The sequence below is a fragment of the Oncorhynchus kisutch genome, linkage group LG13 (genome assembly GCF_002021735.2).
Source record: "Oncorhynchus kisutch isolate 150728-3 linkage group LG13, Okis_V2, whole genome shotgun sequence".
In the NCBI taxonomy this organism is placed as follows: Eukaryota; Metazoa; Chordata; class Actinopteri; order Salmoniformes; family Salmonidae; genus Oncorhynchus; species Oncorhynchus kisutch.
In genome coordinates this window covers 14,061,946-14,081,822 of record NC_034186.2, presented here as the reverse complement: position 1 = coordinate 14,081,822, position 19,877 = coordinate 14,061,946, and the positions used below count along the sequence as shown (strand labels likewise).

The following is a 19,877-nucleotide window of genomic DNA, read 5'->3' as shown; positions in this document are numbered from 1 at the left end:
CTAAGCGAAACAAAGAGGTACTGATATAACCTGGCTAGTAGAGCTTCTGAAGGTCACTTAGGCTTTTGACACGTTCTCTTAATTCTGTCAGAGAGAACTATGAGGAGGACTTCAACGGGATCCGGAGGAGAGGAAAGATGCCAACTTCAGAAGCACTGAGTGCATAGCTCCGCACTCCTATCCTCTGCTCAACTCCTTCCATCTATTGATGAAAAATCATTTCAAACAGTGCTACCGCCATTTGTCATGGGTTTTCAGAGTAGCAAGAGAGGTGAGAAAAGTAAATCACAGTTAAAAGGGTCATGAACAACCGTGGAGACAGACGGGGCCTGAAACAGGGGGTGTGAAAGGTCAAGACTTAGGTAATAATACAGAGAAAGGTTGTATTAATAAAGTCTATACCTGGATGTCTGTTAGCCTGCAGGCTGTTAGACAACATCCTTGACTCAGTGACTTTGTAGCTAGAGAATACAGAGACCCTTCAGCAGCTGTGTGAGTGAGTGGACTGTGGGAAAACGTCACTGACTGAGCTGAGGAACAGAGCCAATGTGTTTTTAACGCTTTGCTGTTTGGCCTGAATCTCCTCCGCCCTCTTTCTTCCACTCTCTCTGTATTTCTCCACTGCATCCATTTCCTCCTCTCTGATCAGTAGCTACACAACCAGTGTTAGCTAGAGACTTATCACCGGGCAGAAGAGAGGGAACACAAGGGCAGGGTGTCCTATCTGTTGTGTGGTTTTACAGAGAGTTATACTACTCTCCTCCTTCTCAACCAGAAAATGTGTGGTTTTAAGAGCAGAACAGTAGTGGCCTGTTTCCTCTGGGGGTCATACTGTCTTACCGTGGTCACTCTCTGTCCCTGACCGTCCCCAGTACCTCCTCCTGCGCTCGGGGCTGTGGGTGTGTCTCTCAATCACCGCAGCAATAAACCGTGTGTTGCTGACTGCAGGACGGGACAGGAAAACATCTAGGTTTAATACAAGGAATAAAGACAAGGTCAAGTCAAGGTCTTACAGTACACTAATACTAATCCTCCTGCAGTACTTACTGATTCCCCTGTCTTCATGACTGTCCTCATCTCGCTCATTATCCAGGTTAGACATCCGCACTGACATCTCTGCAGAAAGGAGAAAGGGAAAGAAAGTATTATTGTAAGAGATTACTTGTGTCAATAACAAGTGTTTATGGTCTTATTAGGGAAAGACAATAGTGCTGTCTGTAGTGCAGGTCAGCTGTTGAGTTCAGGGCATTAGTTCATTCAATCATCCCCACAGCTCTAGCAGCAGCTTTCATTATCAAAACTAAGACGTGATGCTCAGACAACAGAGGCAATTTTAGGGGCAATTACTGTCTGAATATGAATACTTTCATAACAGACTAAGACAATAACAAAGTGGTTTTAAAATGTCAATAAAATATCCTATTCATAGCACTGAGATTTCTCTGAGGTCAACCTAAATCAGAGGCTACCCATGTCACCGCTACCTGTGTTTCCACTTGCATGCACTAACGAGCTGTATTTCCATAGTCCGTTGTTCTAGGTAACATTCATCTCCAGTATGTCAAAGTGTCTTACCCTGAGCGGCCAGAGGGGACATGTGTTGATGTGAGCGCCGGTGGAGCTGGTGTCTGTAGGCGTATACAGCCAACACCAGCACCATGATACAGCCCATAATCCCCCCGGCAACCGGCCCTACCGGTGCACTACGAATCATGTTCAGAGACGCTACCTCCTCATCTGGAAGGAGGGAAGGGAGAGGGTGGAGGAAGGGTTAAACACATTAGATCTATTATGCTAACCAAATTCTTCTAGGAGGACTATGACATAGCCAGAGCTATGTATTTAGAGAGATCGGACAACTTGTAGAATTTTTTATATAGTTCTAATTTTAAACAATCAGTTATACACCACTGTATAAATATCCCCATGTAATGTTAATGGTGAGCTATGACATAGCTGCCATAGAATGTTGGAGTGTCAAGTAAATGCATCATAATGCAGTAACCTCAATGACCCAACCATAGAATTAGGAATTGGAATACGCAAGTCATTTAACAGGATGTCTATGGTCCTAACCAGAGCCATGTATTTAGAGTGTTGGGAAAAATAAGATTTCTGCATTATTTACATAACACTTCTACATTCTATGGCAGCCATGTTAGCTCACCGTTAACATTATGGGAGGATATTTATACAAAGCTGTGTGACTGAATGTCTAGAACTAGAACAATATTACACATTCTATAAGTTGGAATCGAAATAAATTGCTCTGGTCCTAACTCGTTCAATAAATTGCTCTGGTCCTAACTCGTTCAATAAATTGCTCAGGTCCTAACTGGTTAAATAAACTGCTCAGGTCCTAACTCGTTCAATAAATTGCTCTGGTCCTAACTCGTTCAATAAATTGCTCAGGTCCTAACTCGTTCAATAAATTGCTCAGGTCCTAACTCGTTCAATAAATTGCTCAGGTCCTAACTCGTTCAATAAATTGCTCAGGTCCTAACTCGTTCAATAAATTGATCAGGTCCTAACTCGTTAACCTGTTTGGGGTAGGGGGCAGCATTTTCACTTTTGGATAAATAGCGTGCCCAAACTGAACTGCCTCCTACTCTGTCCCAGATCCTACTATATGCATAATATTATTAGTATTGGATGGAAAACACTCTGAAGTTTCTAAAACTGTTTGAATCATGTCTGTGAGTATGACATTTTAATGGCATCGGACCGAGGCTCTGCATCTGTCCTCGTGCTCCTAGACCTTAGTGCTGCTTTTGATACCATCGATCACCACATTCTTTTGGAGAGATTGGAAACCCAAATTGGTCTACACGGACAAGTTCTGGCCTGGTTTAGATCTTATCTGTCGGAAAGATATCAGTTTGTCTCTGTGAATGGTTTGTCCTCTGACAAATCAACTGTAAATTTCGGTGTTCCTCAGAGTTCCGTTTTATGACCACTATTGTTTTCACTATATATTTTACCTCTTGGGGATGTTATTCGAAAACATAATGTTAACTTTCACTGCTATGCGGATGACACACAGCTGTACATTTCAATTAAACATGGTGAAGCCCCAAAATTGCCCTTGCTAGAAGCCTGTGTTTCAGACATAAGGAAGTGGATGGCTGCAAACGTTCTACTTTTAAACTCGGACAAAACAGAGATGCTTGTTCTAGGTCCCAAGAAACAAAGAGATCTTCTGTTGAATCTGACAATTAATCTTAATGGTTGTACAGTCGTCTCAAATAAAACTGTGAAGGACCTCGGCGTTACTCTGGACCCTGATCTCTCTTTTGAAGAACTAATCAAGACCATTTCAAGGACAGCTTTTTTCCATCTACGTAACATTGCAAAAATCTGAAACTTTCTGTCCAAAAATGATGCAGAAAAATTAATCCATGCTTTTGTCACTTCTAGGTTAGACTACTGCAATGCTCTACTTTCCGGCTACCCGGATAAAGCACTAAATAAACTTCAGTTAGTGCTAAATACGGCTGCTAGAATCCTGACTACAACCCAAAAAAATATGTATCATATTACTTCAGTGCTAGCCTCTCTACACTGGCTTCCTGTCAAAGCAAGGGCTGATTTCAAGGTTTTACTGCTAACCTACAAAGCATTACATGGGCTTGCTCCTACCCATCTCTCTGTTTTGGTCCTGCCGTACATACCTACACGTACGCTACGGTCACAAGACGCAGGCCTCCTAATTGTCCCTAGAATTTCTTAGCAAACAGCTGGAGGCAGGACTTTTCTCCTATAGCGCTCCATTTTTATGGAACGGTCTGCCTACCCATGTCAGAGACTCAACCTTTAAGTCTTTACTGAAGACTCATCTCTTCAGTGGGTCATATGATTGAGTGTAGTCTGGCCCAGGAGTGGGAAGGTGAACGGAAAGGCTCTGGAGCAACGAACCGCCCTTGCTGTCTCTGCCTGGCCGGTTCCCCTCTTTCCACTGGGATTCTCTGCCTCTAACCCTATTACAGGGGCTGAGTCACTGGCTTACTGGGGCTCTCTCATGCCGTCCCTGGAAGGGGTGCGTCACCTGAGTGGGTTGATTCACTGATGTGGTCATCCTGTCTGGGTTGGCGCCCCCCCTTGGGTTGTGCCATGGCGGAGATCTTTGTGGGCTATACTCGGCCTTGTCTCAGGATGGTAAGTTGGTGGTTGAAGATATCCCTCTAGTGGTGTGGGGGCTGTGCTTTGGCAGAGTGGGTGGGGTTATATCCTTCCTGTTTGGCCCTGTCCGGGGGTGTCCTCGGATGGGGCCACAGTGTCTCCTGATCCCTCCTGTCTCAGCCTCCAGTATTTATGCTGCAGTAGTTTATGTGTCGGGGGGCTAGGGTCAGTTTGTTATATCTGGAGTACCTCTCCTGTCCTATTCGGTGTCCTGTGTGAATCTAAGTGTGCGTTCTCTAATTCTCTCTTTCTCTCTCGGAGGACCTGAGCCCTAGGACCATGCCCCAGGACTACCTGACATGATGACTCCTTGCTGTCCCCAGTCCACCTGGCCGTGCTGCTGTCCCCAGTCCACCTGGCCGTGCTGCCTTATTGGTCATTTATTAACATTTGAACATCTTGGCCATGTTCTGTTATAATCTCCACCCGGCACAGCCAGAAGAGGACTGGCCACCCCACATAGCCTGGTTCCTCTCTAGGTTTCTTCCTAGGTTTTGGCCGTTCTAGGGAGTTTTTCCTAGCCACCGTGCTTCTACACCTGCATTGCTTGCTGTTTGGGGTTTTAGGCTGGGTTTCTGTACAGCACTTTGAGATATCAGCTGATGTACGCAGGGCTATATAAATACATTTGATTTGATAACATAACTTATTTAGCAGGCAAAACCCCGAGGACAAACCATTCAGATTATTTTTTTTGTCACTGTTTTTTCAATAGAATTCTAATCAGAATTCTAATCAACTTTCCTGCAGTTCCTACAGCTTCCACTGGATGTCACCAGTTTGTAGAAATTGGTTGAAGATGTTCCTTTGTGTAATGAAGAAGTACCATAGCTCAGAACGAGAGTCACTTCATGTGTACCTTTTGATAGAGGCGCGTAACCAGAAAAGTAGCATCAGTTTGTTTTGCTCCTGTATTGAACACAGATCATTCCGTCTTCAATTTGATCGATTATATACATTTAGAAATACCTAAAGTTGTATTACAAAAGTAGTTTGAAATGTTTTGGCAAAGTTTACATGTAACGTTTGAGATATTTTGTAGCGACGTTGCGTAAGTTGGAAGCGGTGTTTTTCTGGATCAAACACACCAAATAAATTGACATTTTGGATATATATCGACGGAATTAAATCGAACAAAAGGAACATTTGAGATGTTTATGGGACATATAGGAGTGCCAACAAAATAAGCTCGTCAAAGGTAAGGCATGATTTATATTTTATTTCTGCATTTTGTGTCGTGCCTGCAGAGTTGAAATATGCTACTCTCTCATTGTTTCCTGTTGTGCTATCATTAGATAATAGCATCTTATGCTTTCGCCGAAAAGCCTTTTTGAAATCTGACATGTTGGCTGGATTCACAACGAGTGTAGCTTTAATTTGCTATCTTGCATGTGTAATTTAATGAAAGTTAGATTTTTATAAAAATGTATTTGAATTTGGCGCTCTGCATTTTCCCTGACTATTGGCCAGCCTACCCCAGAGAGATTAAATAAATTGCTCAGCTCCTACTCCCTAAATAATTTGCTAAGGTCCTACTCCCTAAATAAATTGCTCTGGTCCTAACTCGTTAAATAATTTGTTCTGGTCCTAACTGGTTAAATAAATTGCTCTGGTCCTAACTGGTTAAATAAATTGCTCTGGTCCTAACTGGTTAAATAAATTGCTCTGGTCCCAACTCGTTAAACAAATTGCTCTGGACATACTGCGGGGAAATCAAGCCCACTAGCCCATTATGTTTGCATGACCTCGTGACAGTATGGAATGAGTAGACTCACCCAACATCCCCATGCCGTCCATGTAAGGGCTCTTGGCCCCGAGGATACCCCCGAAGCATTCCTTCTGCAGGGCACAGTAAGGTTTGTCCAGGTGGGTCTTCCCATCATTGTCCACCATACACCATTCACAGTCCAACACGCCAAAACAATCACTGGAGATCACAGAGTAAAGGTATGAGGTAAAGTCATGGTCAATACTCTTCTTCACATTAAAGCTCAGCAAATATATTTTGGAAACGTGTTGTGATCTGAAACTTGTTTTGCTCTTCTAAATCAGTATATACACATCACCACATGCTTTAATTAAATCAGTACAGTGCCTTGCAAAAGTATTCATCCCCCTTGCCATATTTTCCCTAATGGACATACACAAAATAGTCCAAATTGGTGAAGTGAAAAAAATGACTTGTATCAAAAAAAAAAAAAAAAAATGAAAAGTGATGCGTGCATATGCATTCACCCCCTTTGCTATGAAGCCACTAAATAAGATCTGGTGCAACCAATTACCTTCAGAAGTCACATAATTAGTTAAATAAAGTCCACCTGTGTGCAATCTATGTGTCACATGATTTCAGTATATATACACCTGTTCTGAAAGGCCCCAGGGCCCCAACACCACTAAGCAAGGGGCACCACCAAGCAAGTGGCACCATGAAGACCAAGGAGTTCTCCAAACAGGTCAGGGCCAAGGTTGTGGAGAAGTACAGATCAGGGTTGGGTTATGAAAAAATAGCAGAAACTTTGAACATCCCACGGACCACCGCTAAATCGATTGTTAAAAAATTGAAAGAATATGGCACCACAACAAGCCTACCAAGAGAGGGCCGCCCACAAAAATTCACAGACCAGGCAAGGAGGGCATTAATCAGAGAGGCAACAAAGAGACCAAAGATAACCCTGAAGGAGCTGCAAAGCTCCACAGCGGAGATTGCAGTATCTGTCCGTAGGACCACTTTAAGCCATACACTCCACAGAGCTGGGCTTTACAGAAGAGTGGCCAGAAAAAAGCCATTGCTTAAAGAAAAAAATAGGAAGGAAAACGCTTTGTCTGGCGCAATCCCAACACTTCTCATCACCCCAAGAACACCATCCCCACAGAGAAGCATGGTGGTGGCAGCATCATGCTGTGGGGATGTTTTTCATCGGCATGGAATGGGAAGCTGGTCAGAATTTAAGGAATGATGGATGCGCGAAATACAGAGTTTTGAGACTGGTATGGAGGTTCACCTTCCAGCAGGACAATGACCGTAAGCATACTGCTAAAGCAACACTCGAGTGGTTTAAGGGAAAACATTTTAATGTCTTGGAATGGCCTAGTCAAAGCCCAGACCTCAATCCAATTGAAAATCTGTGGTATGACTTAAATATTGCTGTGCACCAGCGGAACCCATCCAACTTGAAGGAGCTTGAGCAGTTTTGCCTTGAAGAATGGGCAAAAATCCCACTGGCTAGATGCGCCAAGCTTATAGAGACATACCCCAAGAGACTTGCAGCTGTAATTACTGCAAAAGGTGTCTCTACAAAGTATTGACTTGGGGGGGGAGCGTTATGTACGCTCAAGTTCAGTTCTTTTGTCTTATTTCTTGTTTGTTTCACAATAAAATATTTTTCATCTTCAAAGTGGTAGACATGTTGTTTAAATCAAATGATACAAACCCCAATATTTTTTATTTTAATTCCAGGTTGTAATGCAACAAAATAGGAAAAATGCCAAGGGGGGATGAATACTTTTGCAAGTGGGCTGTAGCCGTAGCCTGTGGGCTGTAGCGGTAGCCTGTGGGCTGCAGCTGATGATTGTGGGCTGTAGCTGTAGCTGTGGGCGATGGTTGTGGGCTGTAGCTGTGGGCAATGGTTGTGGGCTGTAGCTGTGGGCAATGGTTGTGGGCTGTAGCTGTGGGCAATGGTTGTGGGCTGTAGCTGTGGGCAATGGTTGTGGGCTGTAGCTGTGGGCAATGGTTGTGGGCTGTAGCTTTGGGCAATGGTTGTGGGCTGTAGCTGTGGGCAATGGTTGTGGGCTGTACTCAACCTGCTAGTGAAGCGTTGGCTGCAGCGGGTGTTGATACACTGGGGCAGGGTGTCCTGCAGACTGGAGTCAATCACCGTCAGAGACAGGGGCTCCTGGTGCACCTCACAGCTGGGGTTCCTGTTGAACCACACGGTCAGACCATAGTGATGAACATGACCACACGGTCAAACCCCAATACACATGACCACACAGTCAGACTACAACAATGACAAACACAGTTCAAATCAGAGAACTGGCACCACACTGAATCAAGGAGGTAATGACTAACCAATGATAATGTCACAGTTTCAAATTAGGCAGTAATTAGCATTTCGTGAAAAGACCTCAATCAACCACAACAGAGGGGACACGACATGAATGCATGACTGCAGTCTGACAGCAGCTTTGTGGACGATCTTTTCTCTAGCATCCCTCTATCCTCTCACAAAGAGCCTTAACCAGACAGACAGTTGTCCTCTTCATTTTTTTGACAGCTTTTCTGCTACACATACACACACATTTGACATACATGGTACTTTAATATAAAGCATAACAATAGTACATTACCAAACATAAACTCTTTAATCCCAACCCTCAGCCACTCTCAGCCCATCCCACCTATCCATCCCATAGACCACCCTTGTTTGGTTTCCATGTGCCATATATTTTTCAATTGTACTGTGATGTTTTACATACATTGAACCTTTCAAAATTGTATATTATTCACAGATTGTGAGCTAAAGAATGAAAACCTTTCCTATGAGTATTATTATATTATTTACTGACTGGCTTTCCAAATCACCCAACACTGCTATTTGTAAGGTTCATTTTAAGTTAATGTTTTTTAACCATTCCTGAACCTGTGACCAAAAACAATCTACATAGGGGCAATGTCATTTACAAAAACATTTACTTCGGCAATGTCATCTACAAAATAGTTTCCAATTCTCTACTCAGCAAACTGGATGCAGTCTATCACAGTGCCATCCATTTTGTCACCAAGAGCTCTTAAACCACCCACCACTGCGACCTGAATGACCAAGTCGGCTGGCCCTCGCTACATATTCGTCGCCAGACCAACTGGCCCCAGGTCATCGATAAGTCTCAGCGAGGTAAAGCTCCACCTTATCTCAGCTCACTGGTCACGATAACAACACCCACCCGTAGCACACGTTCCAGCAGGTATATCTCACTGATCATCCCCAAAGCCAATACCTCCTTTGGCCCCCTTTCCTTCCAGTTCTCTGCTGCCAATGACTGGAACGAATTGCAAAAATCACTGAAGTTGGGATCTTATATTTCACCCACTAACTTTAAACATCAGCTATCTGAGCAGCTAACCGATCGCTGCAGCTGTACATAGCCCATCAGGAAACAGCCTACCCAATCTACCTACCTCATCCACAAATTGATTTTATTTACTTTTCTGCTCTTTTGCACACCAGTATTTCTACTTGCACATCACCATCTGCTCATCTATCACTCCGGTGTTAATTTGCTAAATTGCAATTACTTTGCTACTATGGCCTATTTATTGCCTTACCCCCTCAAGCCATTGGCCACACTGTATATAGACATAATTTTTTTATATTGTGTTATTGACTGTACGCTTGTTTATTCCATGTGTACAGTGGGGCAAAAAAGCATTTAGTCAGCCACCAATTGTGCAAGTTCTCCCACTTAAAAAGATGAGAGGCCTGTAATTTTCATCATAGGTACACTTCAACTATGACAGACAAAATTAGAAAATCACATTGTAGGATTTTTTATGAATTTATTTGCAAATTATGGTGGAAAATAAGTATTTGGTCACCTACAAATAAGCAAGATTTCTGGCTCTCACAGACCTGTAACTTCTTATTTTAGAGGCTCCTCTGTCCTCCACTTGTTACCTGTATTAATGGCACCTGTTTGAAATTGTTATCAGTATAAAAGACACCTGTCCACAACCTCAAACAGTCACACTCCAAACTCCACTATGGCCAAGACCAAAGAGCTGTCAAAGGACACCAGAAACAAAATTGTAGACCTGCACCAGGCTGGGAAGAGTGAATATGCAATAGGTAAGCAGCTTGGTTTGAATAAATCAACTGTGGGAGCAATTATTAGGAAATGGAAGACATACAAGACCACTGATAATCTTCCTCGATCTGGGGTCCACGCAAGATCTCACCCCGTGGGGTCAAAATGATCACAAGCACGGTGAGCAAAAATCCCAGAACCACACGGGGGGACCTAGTGAATGACCTGCAGAGAGCTGGGATCAAAGTAACAAAGCCTACCATCAGTAACACACTACGCCACCAAGGACTCAAATCCTGCAGTACCAGACGTGTCCCCCTGCTTAAGCCAGTACATGTCCAGGCCCGTCTGACGTTTGCTAGAGAGCATTTGGATGATCCAGAAGAAGATTGGGAGAATGGCAAATGGTCAGATGAAACCGAAATATAACTTTTTGGTAAAAACTCAACTCGTCATGTTTGGAGGACAAAAAATGCTGAGTTGCATCCAAAGGACACCATGCCTACTGTGATGCATGGGGGTGGAAACATCATGCTTTTCTGCAAAGGGACCAGGACGACTGATCCGTGTAGGAAAGAATGGATGGGGCCATGTATCGTGAGATTTTGAGTGAAAACCTCCTTCCATCAGCAAGGGCATTGAAGATGAAACATGGCTGGGTCTTTCAGCATGACAATGATCCCAAACACACCGCCCGGGCAACGAAGGAGTGGCTTCGTAAGAAGCATTTCAAGGTCCTGGAGTGGCCTAGCCAGTCTCCAGATCTCAACCCCATAGAAAATCTTTGGAGGGAGTTGAAAGTCCGTGTTGCCCAGCAACAGCCCCAAAACATCACTGCTCTAGGGGAGATCTGCATGGAGGAATGGGCCAAAATACCAGCAACAGTTTGTGAAAATCTTGTGAAGACTTACAGAAAACGTTTGACCTCTGTCATTGCCAACAAAGGGTATATAACAAATTATTGAGATAAACTTTTGTTATCCACCATAATTTATTTATTTATTATTTTTTCTCATTTTGTCTGTCATAGTTGAAGTGTACCTATGATGAAAATTACAGGCCTCTCATCTTTTTAAGTGGGAGAACTTGCACAATTGGTGGCTGACTAAATACTTTTTTGCCCCACTGTAACTCTGTGTTGTTTGTGTCGCACTGCTTTGCTTTACCTTGGCCAGGTCGCAGTTGTAAATGAGAACTTGTTCTCAACTAGCTTACCTGGTTAAATGAAAGGTTAAATAAACATTTTACAAAAATAATAAAATACCAGAATACATGATCTAGTGACTCTCTCTTCACAGCAAAATATACAGAGCTGAGATTTTTGTATGCCCCATATATATATAGCATTCTGTTGGTGGCAAGAATTTTGTATAATAATTTAAATTGAATCAAGTGTAGTTTTTTTTGTACCAGTTCATAAACCTTGTGCCATGGAATTGGTACATCGAAAATGTCTTACCATTTATTTTGCTAACTGTATGGCGCAGCTGTCAAAATGTTGATCCTCAAATGAAATTGCTATATTTTTCTATTTATGCCAATCCTTTTCAGTGAATTTGTATCTTTAATATATTGCAGGCACACAAGCTCCCAACCTTCTCCCTTTTCCACTTGCCTCCTCCAGTTTGTATTGAGCAGATATTCCCATATATTTTCGATAGCTGCACGTGACATAACTCCAACATTTCTATTCATAATATCATTCATATATTTAATATCAAGTTTAAACATGTTTCCATAAAGAATATTTTTCATTAGATACATATATTTGAGTTTAACCCAAAACATTTGTTGTAGCTTTTCTGAAGGACAAAAGTGAAATTGTAACCAGCTTTGCCCGACTTTTTTAAGAAAGGGCGATTACTATTAAGTAAGTAAACTGTGATAGGACCATTAGTAAGTAAGTCAATTGTGATAGGACCATTAGTAAGTCAATTGTGATAGAACCATTAGTAAGTAAGTCAATTGTGATAGGACCATTAGTAAGTAAACTGTGATAGGACCATTAGTAAGTAAACTGTGATAGGACCATTAGTAACATGGGCTATACAACTTTTCAAACACGCCCTCCTCTCCCTTCCTATATAAAGCCTGGACGACAATATAACCTCCTGTTCTGAGGATGTAGGGACGACGGTCCGATATCAGAATGGTTCAGATAATAACTACAGAACGAAGCCAACATCAGCGTAAGCTTTGGTTGCGAATGGTATGAACTTTGAACTCTTATTCACTACAGAAGTGATACCTCCTAGCCGTTGACTTAGCAACAGCCGCTGCAAACGAGGGTTAGGAAGGAACAGACAGAGTATCCCGTCTACCACACAACGACGTTACTACAACATTTTAAATTTACCAGCAGAGACATTCTTCAAAGTACAAAGGATTCGGTTTGGCAACATGGCCTTCCATCTACCACCAACCTACCGAAGCGCAGCTCAGAGTAAATATTTATTGCATTTTCCTTTTCCAAATGGGCGGTAATTTAGAATGCTTAACTTCTTCGATATAGGGGGCACTCTTTTAATTTTTGGATTAAAAAAACGTTCCCGTTTCAAACAAGATATTTTGTCACGAAAAGATGCTTGACTATGCATATAATTGACAGCTTTGAAAAGAAAACACTCTGATGTTTCCAAAACTGCAAAGATATTATCTGTGAGTGCCACAGAACTGATGCTACAGGCGAAACCAAGATGAAATTTCTAACAGGAGGCGCTGTGTTCCAATGTCTCCTTATATGGCTGTGAATGCGCCAGGAATGAGCTTACACTTTCTGTCGTTTCCCCAAGGTGTCTGCAGCATTGTGACGTATTTGTAGGCATATCATTGGAAGATTGACCATTTTACACTACATCTACCAGGTGCTCGCTTGGTGTCCTCCGTCGCAATTATTGCGTAATCTCCAGCTGGGTGTATTTTTCCATTTGCTTCCGAGGAGAAACCCAACTGCCACGGATGATTTATCATCGAATAGATATGTGAAAAACACCTTGAGGATTGATTCTAAACAACGTTAACCATGTTTCTGTCGATATTATGGAGTTAATTTGGAAAAAAGTTTGGCGTTGTAATGACTGAATTTTCGTTTTTTATTTCTTAGCCAAACGTGATGAACAAAACGGAGCGATTTCTCCTACACAAATAATATTTTGGGAAAAATTTTACATTGGCTATCTAACTGAGAGTCTCCTCATTGAAAACATCCGAAGTTCTTCAAAGGTAAATGATTTTATTTGAATGCTTTTCTTGTTTTTGTGAAAATGTTGCCTGCTGAATGCTAGGCTTAATGCTATGCTAGCTATCAATACTCTTACACAAATGTTTGTGTAGCTATGGTTGAAAAGCATATTTTGAAAATCTGAGATGACAGTGTTGTTAACAAAAGACTAAGCTTGTGAGTGAATATATTCCTTTCATTTCATTTGCGATTTTCATGAAAAGTTAACGTTGCGTTATGGTAATGAGCTTGAGGCTATGATTACGCTCCCGGATACGGGATTGCTCGACGCAAGAAGTTAAGATACTGTATTTACGATAGCACAGCTTCGCCCTTTGTCCCTCAGTCTTCCCGCTCTTTCACTCAAACCCAGCCCCTTTTCTTTTGTGTAACGAGTTGTCTGTTCCGCCCACTAGGGACGTTTTCCTTTATGACGTAATTTGTAATCAAGTTATGATTTAAATATGTGTATGTGTAATTCTGTGTGATTAGTTAGGTATTTAGTAAATAAATCATTAAACCCAATTTTGTATTGCTGATTCAACTTGTTAGCCAGGGTTCGTGCAGATAACCAAGAATTTACAACTTTCAGATGAGACTGAATTAAGGTGAGGATTATAATTGACTGCTATTGATGTAAAATATTACTAGGTCTTTAAGAGTTTATTCGGGAAGATAACTCTATAAATATTATTTTGTGGTGCTCGACTCTCTAGTTAATTACATTTGCATGATTAGCTCAATCGGGTAATATTAATTACGGAGAAATTATTTTATAGAATAGCATGTCATATCACTTAATCTGGCATAGCCAAAGACACGACACATTCTTTGCAAACTTTCTATTGAAATTGACTGGTAAGTACATTTATTTATTTGAGATGTGAACACCAAGTATGTTTACTTCACCGTCCACCCATTTTATTGGTAAACTACAGTGTGGTGTCAGGAAAATAACCTCACACTCAACTTCAACAAAACTAAGGAGATGATTGTGGACTTCAGAAAACAGCAGAGGGAGCACCCCCCTATCCACATCGATGGGACAGTAGTGGAGAGGGTAGTAAGTTTTAAGTTCCTTGGCGTACACATCACAGACACACTGAATTGGTCCACCCACACAGACAGCATCGTGAAGAAGGCGCAGCAGCGCCTCTTCAACCTCAGAAATTCGGCTTGTCACCAAAAACACTCACAAACTTCTACAGATGCAATATCGAGAGCATCCTGTCGGGCTGTATCACCGCCTGGTACGGCAACTGCTCCGCCCACAACCGTAAGGCTCTCCAGAGGGTAGTGAGGTCTGCACAACCTGCCCTCCAGGACACCTACACCACCCGATGTCACAGGAAGGCCATAAAGATCATCAAGGACAACAACCACCTGAGCCACTGCCTGTTCACCCCGCTATCATCCAGAAGGCGAGGTCAGTACAGGTGCATCAACGCTGGGACCGAGAGACTAAAAAACAGCTTCTATCTCAAGGCCATCAGACTGTTAAACAGACACCACTAACATTGAGTGGCTGCTGCCAACACACTGACTCACCTCCAGCCACTTTAATAATGGGAATTGATGGAAATTGATGTAAAATATATCACTAGTCACTTCAAACAATGCTACTTAGTATAATGTTTACATACCCCACATTATTCATCTCATATGTATACTGTACTCTATCATCTACTGCATCTTTATGTAATACATGTATCACTAGCCACTTTAAACTATGCCACTTTGTTTACATACCCTACATTACTCATCTCATATTATATACTGTACTCGATACCATCTACTGCATCTTGCCTATGCCGTTCTGTACCATCACTCATTCATACATCTTTATGTACATATTCTTTATCCCTTTACACTTGTGTGTATAAGGTAGTAGCTTTGGAATTGTTAGGTAAGATTATTCGTTGGTTATTACTGCATTGTCGGAACTAGAAGCACAAGCATTTCGCTACACTCGCATTAACATCTGCTAACCGTGTGTATGTGACAAATCAATTTGATTTGATTTTGATTTGAGGTAGTGTAAACATTGTGTCTTAACGAACCAATACATAATATGGTGCACTTGTCATAACTAGGTTTAAGTCCAGAGAGGCTAGAAAAGTGATCAAGATCCTCAATGAGACTGTGCAGGGATTCAGATTGAGGACATAAGAAACAACTGGAGTCATCGGCCTACATTGACACTTTTGTTTTTATCTCCTGGATTTGTAAACCCTTGCTGTTCTTGTTGGATCGAACATGACCACACGGTCAAACCCCAATACACATGACCACACGGTCAAACCCCAATACACATGACCACACGGTCAAACCCCAATACACATGACCACACGGCCAAACCCCAATACACATGACCACACGGCCAAACCCCAATACACATGACCACACGGCCAAACCCCAATACACATGACCACACGGTCAAACCCCAATACACATGACCACACGGCCAAACCCCAATACACATGACCACACGGCCAAACCCCAATACACATGACCACACGGCCAAACCCCAATACACATGACCACACAGCCAAACCCCAATACACATGACCACACAGCCAAACCCCAATACACATGACCACACGGCCAAACCCCAATACACATGACCACACGGCCAAACCCCAATACACATGACCACACGGCCAAACCCCAATACACATGACCACACGGCCAAACCCCAATACACATGACCACACAGCCAGACTACAACAATGACAAACACAGTTCAAATGAGAGAACTGGCACCACACTGAATCAAGGAGATAATGACTAACCAATGATAATGTCACAGTTTCAAATTAGGCAGTAATTAGCATTACGTGAAAAGACCTCAAATCAACCACAACAGAGGGAACACGACATGAATGCATGACTGCAGTCTGACAGCAGCTTTGTGGACGATCTTTTCTCTAGCATCCCTCTATCCTCTCACAAAGAGCCTTAGCCAGACAGACAGTTGTTGTCAATGCTAGTCATAGTTTAATGGCTAACTGAGGACACAGGTGTTTCTGAGGAATGATCACAGCCATCTAATTATCATGACAGACAGCCTGATGACACAGTGACAGAGTCAATCACTACCTGTGGGCACGATAGAAAAGGCTTCATTCAGTACAGACACGAGTACACACATTCAAAGACACATACATCTACATTACAGTAGAGCAATACACATCTAAACATACAAACACAACAGAAATGTGGGCTTTTTTAACATGCAGGACGGTTCTTGTGATTCTTGACTCACCTGTTCTCAGTGTAGGTGAGGTTGCCAGTACACTCGTTGACCTCCAGGGGGCACTCACATGGACACTCACACTCGTTCTGCTCCATCCTGTACAACACAGGGACAACAGTTTCAGCCATGTTCTAAGAATATAGATCCATGAAAGGTATGACTGAAAACCAACAAAATTGCAATGAATTAACTTTGTGATGCAAATATTCACCCCTTTTAATACAGCAAGTTAAACAGATGCCTCATAGAATTCATTGGTTTGATGAATAGAAATGTGAAAACACCATGTTATTTCCTCTGTAACTCTTTAACTCCTGTGACTGTATATCTGACCTGTGACAGTTGAGACAGAGGCGGTCCACGGTGCTACAGGCACAGAAAGCCAGCGAATCACAAGTCTCGTTGACAATGCCAGCGAAAGCGTTGGTGCCAGGGATACGGGTCAGACGGTACTTGGAGCAGTGGCTCCCGTGGACCAGATTAGTCAAGTCACCCTGTGAAGGAAGAGCGAGAGGGAGAGGGGGAACATAGTGAAATATGGTACTAGACAAGGATTTATCCAATGCTTTATATATATACACTAGATGACAGACAGGGGGCGCTGTTTTGAAGCCACTGTGCCTCCATCTTGATACTCCTGCACCATTGTAGAAAATGTTTTAGAAGCAAAAGAAATGCATTTATTAATGTTTACATTTGTTGTGCCATGTTTATTATATTACAGATAACTTAGTGCATACTTTTAATTTAGAATACGTAAGATAAAAATTTTTTAAAAATGAAAGAAATAGTACTAAAAATAAAAAAGTGTGTGTAATTTTGTCCTGGAAACATTTAAATGAAATACTGTAGAATTCCATTCATTCCTATGGAGGTCTGTATTTCTGAGGAGTGCCAATATGGCCGACCGCTGGCTTCAAAGCCTCTCATTGGCCAATACATAGCATCAGCAATCCAGGGTTTATATAAATCATTAGGTTTATCAGACAGTACATGGAGCCACTGTGGACCAGGTTAGTCAGGAGAGACAGGAGGAGTGTTGTCAAGCGTCTGAGTTTGTTTTAAAAAGGCTATACACTATGTATTTGAAAAAATGGTACTAACTAGACTATGGTTTATCAATGGCTCTACAAAGAAAGGAAGCACTTGGGTCATTTGAGTAAAACTCATTGAGAATTCTATACAATTTCTCACCATGTGGTGGGGTTATAATGCTGATGGATAAAAATAAAAGCTGTCCTGGGAAAATGTTTTTCTGAGACCAAAACAGGGAGAGGACACTACCTGTCAACTTGCCTCTCACACTTTACTCAGTTAGTTTCAAACAATCCAAAATGGCAGATCTTGTGACACAGGGCGGTCAGACTTCAGACCGCAGGGCCATATTGGGGCCGAGAGACAGACAGACAGACAGACAGACAGACAGACAGAGAGAGAGAGAGAGACAGAGAGAGAGACAGAGAGACAGAGCGAGAGAGAGACAGAAAGACAGAGCGAGAGAGAGACAGAAAGACAGAGCGAGAGAGAGACAGAAAGACAGAGCGAGAGAGAGACAGAAAGACAGAGCGAGAGAGAGACAGAAAGACAGAGCGAGAGAGAGACAGAAAGACAGAGCGAGAGAGAGACAGAAAGACAGAGCGAGAGAGAGACAGAAAGACAGAGCGAGAGAGAGAGAGACAGACAGACAGAGCGAGAGAGAGACAGACAGACAGAGCGAGAGAGAGACAGACAGACAGAGCGAGAGAGAGACAGACAGACAGAGCGAGAGAGAGACAGAAAGACAGAGCGAGAGAGAGACAGAAAGACAGAGCGAGAGAGAGACAGAAAGACAGAGCGAGAGAGAGACAGAAAAACAGAGCGAGAGACAGAGAAAATGTCTTATCAATTAAATTTAAGGGTGCTTTATTGGCATGTGAAACAAATGTTTACATTGCCAAAGCAAGTGAATTAGATAAACAAAAAGTGAAATAAACAATAAAAAAAATGAACAGGAAATACTACACTCACAAAAGTTGCAAAAGAATAAAGACATTTCAAATGTCAATATGTCTATATACAGTGTTGCAATGATGTGCAAATAGTTAAAGTACAAAAGGGAAAATAAATACACATAAATATGGGTTGTATTTACAATGCTGTTTGTTCTTCACTAGTTGCCCTTCTCTTGTGGCAACAGTTCACAAATCTTGCTGCTGTGATGGCACACTGTGGTATTTCACCCAATACATATGGGAGTTGGGGTTTTCTAATTCTTTGTGGATCTGTGTAATCTGAGGGAAATATGTGTCTCTAATATGGTCATACATTTGGCAGGAGGTTAGGAAGTGCAGCTTAGTTGTCACCTCCTTTTGTGGGCAGTGTGCACATAGCCTGTCTTCTCTTGAGAGCCAGGTCTGCCTACAGCGGCCTCTCTCAATAGCAAGGCTATGCTCACTGTGTGTGTACATAGTCAAAGCTTTCCTTAAGTTTGGGTCAGTCATAGTGGTCAGGGATTCTGCCACTGTGTACTCTCTGTTTAGAGCCAAATAGCATTCTAGTTTGCTCAGTTTTTTTGTTAATTATTCCCAATGTGTCAAGTAATTATCTTTTTGTTTTCTCATGATTTGGTTGGGTCTCATTGTGTTGCTGTCCTGGGGCTCTGTGGGGTCTGTTTGTGTTTGTGAACAGAGCCCCAGGACCAGCTTGCTTAGGGGACTCTTCTCCAGGTTCATCTCTCTGTAGGTGATGGCTTTGTTGTGGAAGGTTTGAGAATCGCTTCCTTTTAGGTGGTTGTAGAGTTTAACGTCTCTTTTCTGGATTTTAATCATTAGCAGGGTATCGGCCTAATTCTGCTCTGCTCATTATTTAGTGTTTTACATTGTACACAGAGGATATTTTTACAGAATTCTGCATGCAGTCTCAATTTGGTGTTCGTCCCATTTTGTGAATTCTTGGTTGGTGAGCGGACCCCAGAACTCACAACCATGAACGGCAATGGGTTCTATAACTGATTCAAGTATTTTTGGATGGATGTCGAATCTTATGTTCCTTTTGATGGCATAGAAGGCCAGTCTCTGAGATAGTTCACAGCTTTGTGGAAGTTACCTGTGGTGCTGATGTTTAGGCCGAGGTATGTATAGTTTTTTTGAGTGCTCAAGGGCAACAGTGTCTAGATGGAGTTTGTATTTTCTCTGAGCCCCTACTCACAATGATACTGGTGTTGAACTTGTAGAAACGTTGGACTGTGCGGTCGCTGAAGCTGTTGCACAAATTCTTCTTGACAAAGTTAGGATGGTTCAGGATGTCGTTGGCCACCAGAGGTTCCTTGTGTGTGATGTGCTGCCGCTCGGCTGGAGCGTGACCTTTAGGATCGATGAGGGTGGGGTGGGCCACCAAATAACCCCTGTCCTCCATGATAAAACACCTAGAGAGAGAGAGCAA

General features: G+C 42.3%; 1 protein-coding gene across 2 annotated transcripts in view; it reads right to left on the bottom strand.

Annotated features, from left to right (window-relative positions):
* The window catches only part of cachd1 (cache domain containing 1), a 116,926-nt gene that overhangs the window by 2,079 nt on the left and 94,970 nt on the right, over window positions 1–19,877 (bottom strand). Inside the window, exons 18-25 of one of the 2 annotated variants that reach the window (XM_031785634.1) lie at window positions 19,644–19,860; window positions 16,791–16,951; window positions 16,467–16,553; window positions 7,981–8,097; window positions 5,955–6,106; window positions 1,576–1,737; window positions 1,048–1,116; window positions 841–966 (exon numbers count right to left, since the gene is read on the bottom strand). In XM_031785634.1, coding sequence (XP_031641494.1) covers window positions 841–966; window positions 1,048–1,116; window positions 1,576–1,737; window positions 5,955–6,106; window positions 7,981–8,097; window positions 16,467–16,553; window positions 16,791–16,951; window positions 19,644–19,860 — 1,091 coding nt within the window. The remainder of the gene's footprint in view (window positions 1–840; window positions 967–1,047; window positions 1,117–1,575; window positions 1,738–5,954; window positions 6,107–7,980; window positions 8,098–16,466; window positions 16,554–16,790; window positions 16,952–19,643; window positions 19,861–19,877) is intronic. The other variant, XM_031785635.1, reaches the window with a different exon arrangement.